Raw genomic sequence first — 12940 nt, forward strand, 5'->3', positions numbered from 1 at the left:
CACCCAACAAGGACCTGGCTTTCCAAAAGGGAATGCTTCTTCTGTCTACCAGAGAATCATCTCAGTGTCATTGTGTGATAGGAAACTGCTTACAAGATGCAGCTACTCCAAATTAAAAAAAAAAAATCCAACTCTAGACTGAGCATTCAGAGTCACTGACCCCGGACAATTCTACAGGCATCAACTAGTCCTCCATTTTGAAAGGAGGGTGATTCCATTCTTAATTATTAAAAACACATTCCTATAGATATACCACCTATTGCTCACAAATACTTTGCACAGCCAACACTGTTATACTGGAATATCTGGGCAAACGATAAGGATTTATCGATAGGCACTTTGGGGACTGGAGTCCACCACCACGTGCCGTCTCATGCGCAATGCGGCAGATCGCCTGAGCTTTCGCTGCTCCCCTACGTGTTCATGAAGGAATAGGAAACAGGAGATGCAAAATGCATGTTCAAACACCATCCAAAATTGTTGGGGAAAACAGCATTAGTTTCTGCAAAGGTTTTGTGTGTGTGTGTGTGTGTGTGTGTGTGTGTGTATTGGTTCAGTCGTGTTTCAAAGTAAGAAATGTTGCTGTGTGGCATTCATTGGTAAGTGAAAAAAACATCATAATGCATTTAGAAAGCAAAAAAAATCTACTCTTTCACGACTCTGACAAATGAGAAACATACGCGATGTTTGAACTGAGAAATGCCTCGCATTGTTCTAATATCTATTGGGTATATCCTAAAACCTGCACCAGATTTTCTGATCTTACATCCCAAAACAAACATCCATTTTGTGACATAAAATAGGTCAAATTCATCTGATACATTATTGAATGTAGGAGGACCCTTGCTTGAGTTATTACCAGTCCCCCCCCCCCCAGGATTAGAGAAACGATTTAAAATAACTAAGACGTCATTTCATACACAAGGCCCAATAAACTATAAACCCTAAAAATTGGCCTCACTCAAGAAACACATCCTGAGTACACAGAATCCACCCCACCCCACCCCCATCCCACCCCACCCAGCCCCAAGCCTCGAAAAACACCTGTTAACCTATCGTAGCCCTGACCACCGTCAAACCACGGAAGCACAGTATTCTGTACTATAGGAAACCTTTATTGACACCCCCCCCCCCTCGCCAGCCAAGCTGAGGTTTCCTGAAGCCATCTGTACACTCTTCTTCCCAGGGTGGATTCCGGGGTGGGGGTGGGGGCCTCCGGATCTGAGGGTTTCCAAGCCAAGGGATGGGGGGGGGGGGAACGAACGAGTCCCCTATGCACTTTTGAGCACAGCAGGACCCCACCTTTAGCCCCAAAGGACATGCATTAGGGATAGAGACGCAAAGTGCGACCCCCGGGTTCTTGGGTAATACAGGGCGCCGGCAAAGTGGCACCCACTGCCCGAGGCGGTGGCGCGGGCAGCTCGGGCGCCAGGAGGGCGGCTCTTACCCGAAGGCTGCCGAGCGGCGGGCGGTCGGCCCCAGCGGCGACTGGAATCCATCGGGCGCTGCCGGGCTGCGCGCACCCTCGGCGGCAGGTTCGGGCTCATGTTGCTGGAGGAACCGGGTGGGAAGCACGCGGCCTCGGTTGCCTGGGTAGAGCAGGCAAGCGACTCCCCACAGGAGTGTGAGCCGCGACGGGGGGCTCGGCGCCCTGGGCTCCTTCTGGGCTCCCCGCCGGCTCCGTAGGCAGCCAGGATCCGCACCCGGGACGAGCTGTGGTGGAGACGCGGCGGGAGCCCAGGCCGCTGCGGACCCCGCGATCCCGCAGTCGGCGACTGGAGCCCACCTCTGCAGAGACAAAGGTTAGAAAAAAGAGGGGGTGAGGCTCTGGGAAAGCAGAATGCGGGGGCAAATTCGCCTGGGAAATCAGGAAAAAGGCCGTGAAGGCGAGCGGCGCCTGCACATGACCAGCCGCAGCCAATGACGACCGCAAATAGGTCATAAAAAGGTCTATTACCAAGTTGTAAATTTTCTTCAAACAAAAAGGAATTTACTGCAATTCCTTGCGGATTTTGCACATACAGCTCGCGAGCGCCATGTTTTTCCTCTCCTTTCTCCTCTCTCTCTCTCTCTCTCTCTCTCTCTCTCTCTCTCTCTCTCTCTCTCTCTCTCTCTCTCTCTCGTTACTACCCATCCTCTTTCCTCTTTATCTTTCTTTCCTTTCTCTTCGAATCCCTCTTCTGTTTCTTTCTCTCTGTGTGTCTTTCTCTTTCTCTCTTTCTGTCTCTCTCCCTCTCTCTATTCTCTCTGTTTTTTCTCTCTCTCTCACTCTCTCACACACACACATACATACACACACACACACACCTTTTCTAGGAATTATTGGGCATTTTTGTTTTTGTTTGGCTTAAAACCTCCTTGCAATTGGCCGCCATGTGGGAGGAAAATGAGTATTGGCAGTGCTCAGCCTCAGGGGATGTCATCCCCACAGCGCCTCCCCCCAGTATCATGTCTCCCCTACGTTGGTCACTTGGCTTCTCTCCTCCACTCCCTCACAAAAACACTTGTCCAGAAGGAATGCCAGGCGCTCTCCGTTTTTACCCGCTCATCTCAGGCAAGCCACATCCCAAATCTTGCCCAGAAAATTGGGCTGCACAGGCCAAGAAAGCACAAGCTCCTGTCGCACTTGACTCCAATGTAAACTGGGACCCTCGGGCCTCCTGGGAGTTTCTGTGGTGGGAGAGCAGTCGCCCATCCCAAAGGCTGGTAAATATTTCGAGACACTTGTCTGCCTCTCCGAAATACCATTTTGAGCACCCACGGCTGAGACCCACAGGAAGGAAGACCGCCCCCCCCCCCAATATCCTCACTTTAGGTCCTCAGATATAAAGACTTTTGGGGAATTTAATTCCAGTCCTCTGTGCTCTTCCCTGTGTTTGACCATTGAAAACTTAATACCTTCCTGAAGAGGAGAGGGGCTTTATCTGTTCATGATAAAAACAATCTAGAAAAAATTTCTCCTCAAAGGTTGGAACCATATCTCCCTTTGCCTTGTCAGTGGCAACCTCTCTGGTGAACTCCACCTGAAAGCCAGTGTCCTTGGCTGACCTCCAACATTGCTCTCATGGGCACTGCCAGCCAGCTGTCAAAGCCTGCCTGAAAAGGGTCACTACCCTGTTCGGTCTTTTCAGAACATTCTAACAAGACGTTTCTAACTATAAGTTCTTTGCCAGAAATATCTTCACACCCAGTAAGTAACTATTAAGTATTAACTTATTTAAGAAGAAAATGCACAGCATCCTTTTGTGCAGGCCATTTGTAACCCAAGAGAAAGTTTTTGATGACCTTGAATAATTTTAGTTAAAGGGCTTCTGCCACCATCTGTCAGCAAAAGTCTTATTTCTTGAAAAGGCCAATGGGCCCTAATTTTGCTGGTCCATTAAAATGTTTTCTCTCTTCCCCTTTCCACCTCTAGCCATCTGAGGATTCAGCAAGCACCAAAACCATGGAGGGCGGATGCTGGATGTGAAATCTTGTGCACTGTATTAAACACCACGCTATTACACACGTGAATGGGCGAGCTGGTGTTCCTTCCCTGGTCAGGAACAGTTTACATCGCCCGGTATACGTGAAACTGGGTAGAGAGATCGTTCAGTTCTAAAACATTCTAGAAACTAATCTCAATTTGTCTCTGCATCATCTCCCTCCACCCAAATAAAGCAGACTTTGTTACCTGCCTTTGTGGTTTAGAGGAGGAGGGAAGGGACCAGATAGAAAGGCGGCCAGGCCACAGTTTGTCCGCTGTGCGCTGTGCGGAGGCAAGCAGTGTATTGTGGGACTTCCAACAGGGTACCCTTGAACTGACTTTTCTCTAGAAAGAAGTAAGAACCACACCCTCGTTTTGTGTTTCTGGCTCTTACACAGCCTAGTCACTCAGACGGCTTTTCTCTTTCAGTCAGTGTTAACATGGAGGGGGTCTTAATTTTTCCCTAATCACTTTATAGACCTCTCTTGAGTCTCCCTTCTGGGCAGAAAAGCTCCCAGGGTTTGCAAAGGGGTCTCCAAAGGTTTATGTAAATTTATGCAGCAAAAAAAGACGTTTGTTTCTCACTTCAGTACTTCACTGTTTACAGATCTGAGCCAATGTTGTGCAGCGCTCCCGACCGCTAATCCTCTACTAAGACACCATCATGGGTGGGGCGGTCTAGAGCCTGGGGAGGAAAAGGGGGGTGGGGGAGGGATTCTCAAGGTCTTTATTTGGAGACAGACCTGTGCTCTTTCTTAGGAAGCATTCACTTCTATATTCATTACCAACACTTCATTGTGAATATGTATATGAACAAATGCATAAGCTCCACACATTGGCTATTGCAATGGTCTGAACATGAGCTGGGATTTTACCACAGTGTAGCGGGCCAAAGCTGCTTTTCCAGAGCAGTGTAGATTGCCAGAATGTCAAAGAAGAGGCATTTTTTACCCTACTTTCCATCCTTGATTTCCACTCCCATTCATCCACTTAGTATGTCCTTTTCCTAATTGAATTTTGTCAAATTCCAGTTTGAAGAGTGCTATTTGGAGGGGCATTCTTGAGTTGGAGATGGCAACTTTGTTTTTTATTCTATGTGTATAAACATTTTGCCAGCATGTATATATGTGCACCAACCACATTGGATTCCCTGGACCTGGGGTTATAGATGGCTGTGAGCCACCACATGAATGCTGAGACTCAAACCCTATTCTTCTGCAAGAGCAAGTGCTCATAACTGCTGAGCCATCTCTCCAGCTCAGAGACAACAAATTTTAAAGAGTTCCCTAAATCAAAACTGTTGGAATTTAGCTAGCACTGGTTTTCAGGTAGTTTATGCCTAAGGTTCTTTCCCAGCCAGGCTCTCAGCCGGAGGCACCCTTGCTCTGTTCCAGCCAGCATAGATTCAAGCAGTACACAAGAGCAAAATGTCCCCAAATCCAGCTCTGGCCTTTGCAGCTGTCAGCTCTGTGCAAATGTTTAAGCCTTGGACACTCCTGACTTAGAACTGTCTTTCTGGGCTTAGGTTAGCAAATGTCTTCCCTGGTTAGAGAGCAGGGCATTTGCCTCTAACTCAGCCAGTCCCGATCCTGAGATCCACCAGCACCTGGCAGTGAACCTGGCTCAAGACTAAAGAATCTTCTTTTCTTACCCGTGTAATATAAACCACTCTGGAAATTAACAATAAAACAAAAACTACATCTTTAAAAGCAAACATGGCTAACAAAAAGCAGCCAGCTCTCAATGTCTACTTTGAGGCATTTCCATTTTTCAAAAAGAAATGAGACTTTACTTGAATTTCTCCTTTCCTTCCCCTCTTCTCTCCCCCAACCCTGTATAAAAAGGCAGCTGCATGAGCAGCCCTAAATGGGAAATGGATATCTTGTTAATAATAGATGCCAAACGCCAGCCTCAGCTAGGATTCTACAGAACCAAGCTGTGGTGTAACCAGGACTCTAGGTCACCAGGCCTAGGACTCGACTGCAATCATTCTGAAGTTCAAAGCTGGCACAGTACCATGCCAGGATTATTTAACGCAAGAAGACACATGGATAGTCAGCCCCCTCTGGAAGGAAGCCCCAGTCCATCATTTGTTATTATTATTATTACTATTATTGTTATTATTAGTCAGCTTGGAGAGTATATGTTCCACATCCGCTTATCAAATACAAGGCTTGAGCAAACCACTGCCTTCGTGTGTGTGTGTGTGTGTGTGTGTGTGTGTGTGAGAGAGAGAGAGAGAGAGCCCTGACCATTGTTTGTGACGCGCTCAAAGACATCAGCTCTGCTCTTTAGGAAGGTCCATTTCTTTATTAAGGAGCTATGCTCTGGAGCGGCTGTTTACACTCGCAGTTCCTGCGTTTATACTCAGGGCTTGTTTCAAATAGGTAAGGCCATGGCTTTCCTGAAGAACAGCAGAGGAGGGACGTACCAACCGACATCGGAGATGAACGCAGCAAGCTGGCTTGAAAGGTGCATGCGAGCAGTGCAAAGAGAATACAGATAAATATGGCACCTACTTGAAAAGGCAGAGACACAGGGCACAGAGACCTAGAAATCCCAGGCGCTCACAAGCAGGGTTCAAAATGAAAGCAAGGCCACTTGCCAGAGTGAAAAGTTAATGAAAATGTTGCAAATAGTTTTCAAGTATTAATTCTCTAGATCATTCCTTCAATTGCCATAATTTCGCATGGACTACAGAAGCACGGCCAAATGTCGATTTTGACATTATCCTTACACTCCTGTCACCGGCACAACACTTGCCTCGGTTTCAGAAGCCGCAAGAGCCTGGCCAGTAAGATACATTGCACTCTTCAGCTAATGTGCTTTTCCAATGTTTGGCCCAGACTCTACCCTGACAGACATTTACAAAATGCTCAAAGAAACCTGGAAGTAAACCACAAGACACCTGAACCACTGTTACAAAAGCAGAGAGAAAAATATAAATAATACATTTAATCAAATAATATAAAGTAAATATTCTGCAGGCATATTTTTTTAAAAAAAATTATCAATAGACTTCTTTTAATTTACTCATTTACTCACCATCTCACCATAAAGATTTAAAATGTTCAAGTGCACTTGTTTGATTAATAAAGCATTTTATATTCGATCATTTAGTGCTGATCATTAGGAAGTTTACGTTGTTGAGGCAAATCACCAGCTCAGACATTAAAAACTACCATTATAAAAATATAGCTACACGGTCGGTATCAAATTACCCTTCTATGGGGCAGCTCAAGGGCTGCTTCTATGCAATGCTACAAACTAATTTTTTAAAACAAAACAAAACCAAAAAAAAAAAAAAAAAAACCGCCCAAATCCCTTCCAAAGCGCAGAAACCTCAAGAGCAGTGACTTTAAGGTAGCGTGAAACACAGGTAAAGTCCTTCCCAAAGAGGAAGGGGGAGGGGAGGTGGCGCCCACCAGCATCGGCTGATCGTTAGTCTTAAGAGTCTGCGGTACGTTTTTAACGTTTAGACGTTAATTTGTGGGGCCTTCGGCTCCATCTTCTTCCAGCTCACGGCCTTCCTTTTTGGGTTCTCCGTCCTTTGCCTCCGGCCGGGACGCGGGGAACTTGTCTTTGTTGTTCTCCTTTTTCCACTTCATCCTCCGGTTCTGGAACCAGATTTTTACCTGTCTCTCCGTGAGGGCCAGGCTATGGGAGACCTCGATTCTTCTCTTCCTGGTCAGATAAGGATTAAAAAGGAATTCCTTTTCCAGCTCTAGGGTTTGGAAGCGGCTGTAGGTTTGCCTTCCTCTCCGTCTACCAGGAGCTGCTGATGAAAACAAAGGGAAAAAAGAGGAGGAAAATCAACGTGTTTTGTTTGGTTTTTAGTGGTTGACGCCTCTGAATGCTGTTGCAAGTTTCTGGACCGGACTTAAGAGATGAAATACACAGTTGTCTTTAATTCTGATACAGATAAAGGGTGTGCAGGCAAGAGAAGCAGAGACAAGGTCTTCGCAATTATTCTGTCCCTATCATCTGTACATACTTAAAAAAAAAGTCCGTATTAGTTTATGTACAAGAGTCACAGCGGCTACAAAAGAAGGCAAAGGAGGGGGAGAGGGAAAGGACAGGGGAGTTTTAAAGCTTGAACGTGAGATGAAAGCAGATTTCTCCCCTTTCTCCCTCCTTTAAAAAAAAGCGCATCCCAACCTTGTGGTCTCATCCAGGGAAACATTTGAGAAGGAGACGAGCTCTGATTTAAGTGGTCTGGGTCCTCGCCAATATTACCACGGGACGATTTACAGTCAGGATATTGTACCAGCTCGGCCTCTTGCTGGGTCGTAAAAATCGGCTGTCTCTGTAAGTTATCGTATCCGTAAAACTTCGCGGGTTCCCCGTGACAGGCAATCCCGCCGCAGGGGGGAGGCGGAGGGTGCAGAGGAGGAGGTGGGGCGGCCTGGTAGGCAGCGGCCGGGCTGCTCGCGCCGGCGTGGAAGTAGTCCTGACCGGGGCCCGGGCCGCCCCCTCCGCCGCAGCCGGGCGGCGGCGACGGGTGCGGGTGCGGGTGCGCGTGCGCCTGCGGGGGCGCGTGCGGGAAGCCGGCGGTGCTGTTGCCATAGAGCTGCAGGGCGGCGGCGTGGCGGCCGCTGACCTCGGGCGCGAAATGACAGTCGTAGTAAGTGGGATTGATGGCCTCGCCCGCCGCCGCGGCCGCCGCGGCCGCCGCTGCGGCCGCCGCCTTGTACTTGGAGTACAGCGGGTTCACGAAGTACGAGCTCATCGGGGCGGCGGCCGCGGGCGGGCGGGAGGGCGAGCGCAGCCGGTGAGGGGCGCGCCGGGGCTCGGCCGCGCCGCCGCGGGGGCCTCTGGGGCGGCTGCTGCAGCCGCGGGGGCCGCCGGGCCTCGTCGCCGCCCGCCCGCCCGGCGCGCGCTTCCCCTCAGGCCCGACCGTCCGGCTGCCGGGCGCTCATGTCGGGCTCTCCCGCCGGCGCCGCCGCCGCCACCGCCTGGGCCTCGCGCCGCCTCCCTCTCGGGCCGCGCGGCCTCTCCCGCCCGCCCCCGCGCGCCGCCGCCCTGCGGGCCTCTCCCCCGGCGCGCGCCCGCCCGCCCGCCCGCGGGGCCGCGGTCTACTCGCCGACGCCCCCGGTGACCTGCCCTGCGGCCTCCAGGTCCCTCCCCGGGCACCGGGCGGCCCGAGCGCAACCCCAGGACGGGGGGGGGGGGTGGGAAAAAGAGTGCGGCGCGCGGAGCCGCGGGGAGGACGCTTAGGCTCGGGTTCTCACGAGCCCCCGCTCTGTAGGGAAACGAGAAGCAAACACACCCTCTGCCCGGTGCCACCTCTCACCTCCACCCCCACCCCCCGCCGCCCCCTCCCGGCGCTGTCGCCGCCGCCGTCGCCCCCGCCGCCGCCGAGGCTGCCGCCCCGGTGCGCGCCGGCGAGGCATTTTCGCACCCCGCCGCTGCCAGGAGAGGCAGCGAGATGGGGGGCGAGATAACCGCGCGGAGGGATCCAGCCGGCGGCGAAGCGGCCCCAGCGCGGGCCGGGACGACTCACGCCGGCCCCTGGGATGCCTCCGCCAGCCTTAAAGGGGGCCCATAAAGCCGCACTGCCAAGGGTTCCTGGGGGCTCCACCCCGGGCCGGCAGAGAGGGGGGGCGCGGCCGAACCTTAGCCTTAGGGCAGCCGGGGAGGTCACTCCCAGGAGGCTGCGGAGGGAACGCTGTCGCCCCGCAGCTCAGGGAAGTGCCCAGCAGGGACTGGCCGTGGCCTTTTTTTTTTTCTTTCTCCCCATTTCTGAACGTGGACTGGCGAGGTGGCCGGCTTGGTCCTCGTATTTGTTTGGGGCCTATTTCCACGGTTCTGATGAAAAGCCCCATCCGGCCTCCAAATCCTGGCCTTATCAAAGCGAATCAGAGTCCTGCTTTTTCCAGCCCAGCAGGCCTTGTGGAAAAGAGACGTACATTTACCCTTGACGCACGCACTGCCTGCCCGGCTGAGGCTCCCAGGTTAATTGATATTTAATGGAAATCATGCCCATGAATATAGTTTCCGTCATTTCACCCTTGATAGACGGCAGGGTTGGGCGCGGGGCGGGGGGGGGGGTGAGGCTGGAGGGTGTGGGAAGGGTACATTAGCTGAGGGCGTGAAGAGAAGAGCGGCAGGAACGTTCCCAGTGGGTAGGAGGCCTCACGCCAGGGTGGGTGGCATTTCCGAGGGTCCCAACCCGGGTGCCCAGCGCACTTGGGCTGGCCGTGGCCCCGGGTAGAGCGTGGGGGCCAGGCTCTCTCGGGTTCCCGGACGGCATTCGGATGGCGCCGGTTCCAGGCTGCTGCAGGCACTCTGCTAACGACTTTAGCTCACACACCAAATCCGAACAATAACTACCAAGACTGGGTGCAGGCCTGAGCTTAAACTTGATTTTTCCCCCCCGAGAGAGAAAATCAGGAGAAGGCTCCGGAGAGGCTACTTTGTGAGGAAGGGAAGTAGAGTCTTCTGAGGAAATCCAGGGCTCGCGTGTTCAGGAATGGGCCAAAGTCAGGATTGTGGCAGCTGTGAAAAGCTGTGTGGTTAGACACTACCAACTGCTTCCCCACACGCCTGCATCTCTTTTCTCTTATTTGAATGTCCAATAAATATATTTATTCTCTCCCTCCTCCTCCCCCTTTCCATCTTTCCCTCCTTTCTCCCTTCCTCCAGCTTTAGGTGCTGAACCGTTTATCCTTCAGGACAATCGGTGTCTGGCGGGCACCTATGATCTTGAGAACAGACCTTGAAGATACACCCCAGCTCGCCAAAGACTCTGGCTTACCACACCGCGCTGACTTTCCACGGCCAAATACAAATGCCAAAACCCCCAGATGGACTCGGGGATGCAGCAGGCCAGAGATTGCCTTCCGTTCCCTGTGGGTTTGCTCAGCCCATGTGGACGGGATCCTGAGGTCAGTCCGAGTGGGTTGAACCTCGTTTTATAAATAAGGTCGACACAGAAAGGCATATTTGGTAGTTGTGTCTGACTCAATTCTTTCTACAAGGAAAGCTGAACGTGGGGAAGGTAAACAAACGAGTCTGGAGAGCTAAAGGCCCGCGTTATTAAACCTGACAGTAGAGTATGGGCAACTTGCTATTGGGTGGTTAAGGGCAAGGCTGTTTTGGCATTTTCTTTTTGTTTTCCTTCCAACTATCCTTCAACTGCGAAGTGTAACAGCTAATTCTGACTATTAAGGGTTTGAACTTCAATCATGCAATACCCAATTAAAATATTTTTTTCAATAAAACCTTGGAGCTAAACTTGGTAATTGTGCCCTTTTATTCCACCGTTTGGCATGGACGTTCATGGGAAATGGGTATATTTGAACACTGAATAAGTTCACGGATTTGGGAATGGAATGGGGCAAAAAGCCAAAATTGAGGACCTACATCTCAGTAACACCCAGCACTTTAAAAACTCCATATATTTGGGAGTTTGTCCATTAACACAGGGTTATTTCTACATATTCTGGCCTAATTAAAACAACAACAGCAACACATTCCCTCTGATGATGAAATAATGTGGGTTTTTTCAATTTTATTTAAGCATTCCGTTTGTTATTCGAAAGGAAGAAGAGCGCAGTTAACTTCGTAAATATCTGTGCTTTTACTCATTTCTATTTTGATGGAATGCATTAAACTTAACGTTTTATAGTTTCTACACAGCCGTCCAGATTTTCTGAAATGCTGAGTGAGCCAAAATTTTATGTATGACAAGCACGACTTGAAAATTTAATAGTTCACGTTGTTTATTTTTGTTAAATTTATTCTAATTTAAGATTAAAAGTAAGATTGTAAATATTTTTAATCAAAACCTTCCGCCACCGCAAAGCTAGCTTTACGAGATCAGAAAGTGGAGCAATAGCGCCCTCTAGTGGCCAAATGCCGTCGCGAGCTAACCGAGTTTAATTTCCCTTTCATGTCCCTCAAACCAATTCTAATCTTAATTCTTCAGTTTTGACTTGGGCTTGGACCGCTGACACTAATAATGCTTCATCTCCTCGACTTTCAACAAGTCAATTTCAGCAAAACGGGGGCTCCTGAATGCAGAGGAAGTTCTCATTTGGGCTCACAAGAGCTTGCAAGTAGTGTGTTTGCCAAAGCTTCCAGCAGGTCGGTTGCCAGACACGGCAAGTGCCCTTTTCTGTAATCTCCCAGCTGTGCTTTTTAGATACAATTGTAGGATAGGCTAGGTTTAACACAAATCAAAACTTTAAAAATATTAATTGATGAGTCTTTTGTTTTTTCAAGAAACTGGCCACTTTGACAGCTAAAAATTTTCTAGAAGTCAAATATTGTTCTTTTTTTTTTCTTAAAGGCTGTTAGTCTCAACATTAAATGATGTATATTTGCTAATTCAACTTCTAACCTTAACGTTTTGGGCCCATTAAACTGGATAATTTGGGGCGGATTAAAGTCAAATTAAAAGCTTTTTTCTGCATCCCATGTGCCTGTCTGGAAAGTCCCTATTGGGCTTATGTTTATTTTAATTTCTCCAGATAATAAATGAGATTTTTTAAATTGTGTAAATGACTGAACCGAATTGGATAAGCGGTGTGTGTGTCCTTTTTTTAAAAGCAAGTATTACCAAATTGGTGGGTTTTTTTTTCTAAATTAGTCTCTGTCTCTGTCTCTCATTTTCAGAAATATTTTCTGCTAATCTAGCTGTAATGACTGTGTTGTGAAAAGTGAACAATTCTCCATATTTTTGCTGGGAATTTGGAGTGACGGGCCAGTGAAGAGGCGTGTAATGTCCCCTTTCCCCATAAGACATCATTCCAGGAGATGCTTGCTTGAGTTAATGGCTCAAGATCACTGGCTTCCCAGTTCAAGTAATGGAGGGGTATCATTGTCTTATTTTTCTTTTTAAAAGGACCAGATAGATCATGGCCACAGTCAAAATATTGAAGAGCCACCGGTTATAGGCTGCCTCTAAGGTTCGCCCCGTTTAAAAAGAAATTCAGAAATATATCACCTCTCATTTTTCTTTTCTGGATGCTCACACCTCACTGGGGGGCTTCCTAGCCCCTGCCTTCTTGGTCCAAGTCTTGTTTATATTTTATTGTCCAGATTTTAAGACCCAGTTTTGTCTGCATTTTTCCTTTCCTCCCACAAACATCAAAATGAGATGGTTTCAAAGCGAAGCGCCTGGCCTGTTGTAAACTCATTACCTCCAGACGTCTCGCCGACTCGATGGCTTTATGACACCTTGGCTCTTCCTGTTTTCAAAGAGCTGTAGGTATCCGCACGGTCTAAGGGGCGGGGGAGATGCAGCACCTTCAGCCGGATCTGGGCCTTGGCTTTCCTTCCCAGCCCCCATCTGCTTTTTCTTGGAGTCCCCCTCTTTCATCAGGATCCCCAAGATCTCTGCCATCGCCCCCCGCCTTCCGCCCATCCCAGGCTACCCGGCGCCGTGGCCTCCTCTAGGGCCTGCAACGCCAGTGATCAGACTGAACCCTCACAATGACCTTCATTTTAGCCTCTCAATGAGTCCTCAGA

The 12940-nt window shown here is 49.5% G+C and overlaps 1 protein-coding gene across 2 annotated transcripts; it reads right to left on the reverse strand.

The window, feature by feature from the left end:
- Nucleotides 1–6948: 6948 nt before the first annotated feature.
- Nucleotides 6949–8195, reverse strand: Hoxd8 (homeobox D8). 2 transcript variants are annotated; one of them, XM_038336795.1, is made up of 2 exons: nucleotides 7625–8195; nucleotides 6949–7241 (listed from the first exon to the last, which is right to left on the reverse strand). In XM_038336795.1, exons 1-2 carry the CDS (start codon nucleotides 8193–8195, stop codon nucleotides 6949–6951), a joined length of 864 nt encoding a protein of 287 aa, XP_038192723.1. The 2 variants fall into 2 exon arrangements, with proteins under 2 accessions (XP_038192723.1, XP_038192722.1); XM_038336794.1 differs by having other exon boundaries at nucleotides 6949–7244.
- Between the last annotated feature and the right edge of the window lie 4745 nt (nucleotides 8196–12940).

Source organism: Arvicola amphibius, chromosome 7 (genome assembly GCF_903992535.2).
Source record: "Arvicola amphibius chromosome 7, mArvAmp1.2, whole genome shotgun sequence".
NCBI classification, from domain to species: domain Eukaryota; kingdom Metazoa; phylum Chordata; class Mammalia; order Rodentia; family Cricetidae; genus Arvicola; species Arvicola amphibius.

Coding starts and splice junctions, on each gene's coding strand:
- Hoxd8 (XM_038336794.1), bottom strand. CDS start 8,195: ATGAGCTCGTACTTCGTGAACCCGCTGTACTCCAAGTACAAGGCGGCG. Junction 7,245..7,624: donor TCCCTGGATGAGACCACAAG/GTTGGGATGCGC, acceptor TGTTTTCATCAG/CAGCTCCTGGTAGACGGAGA.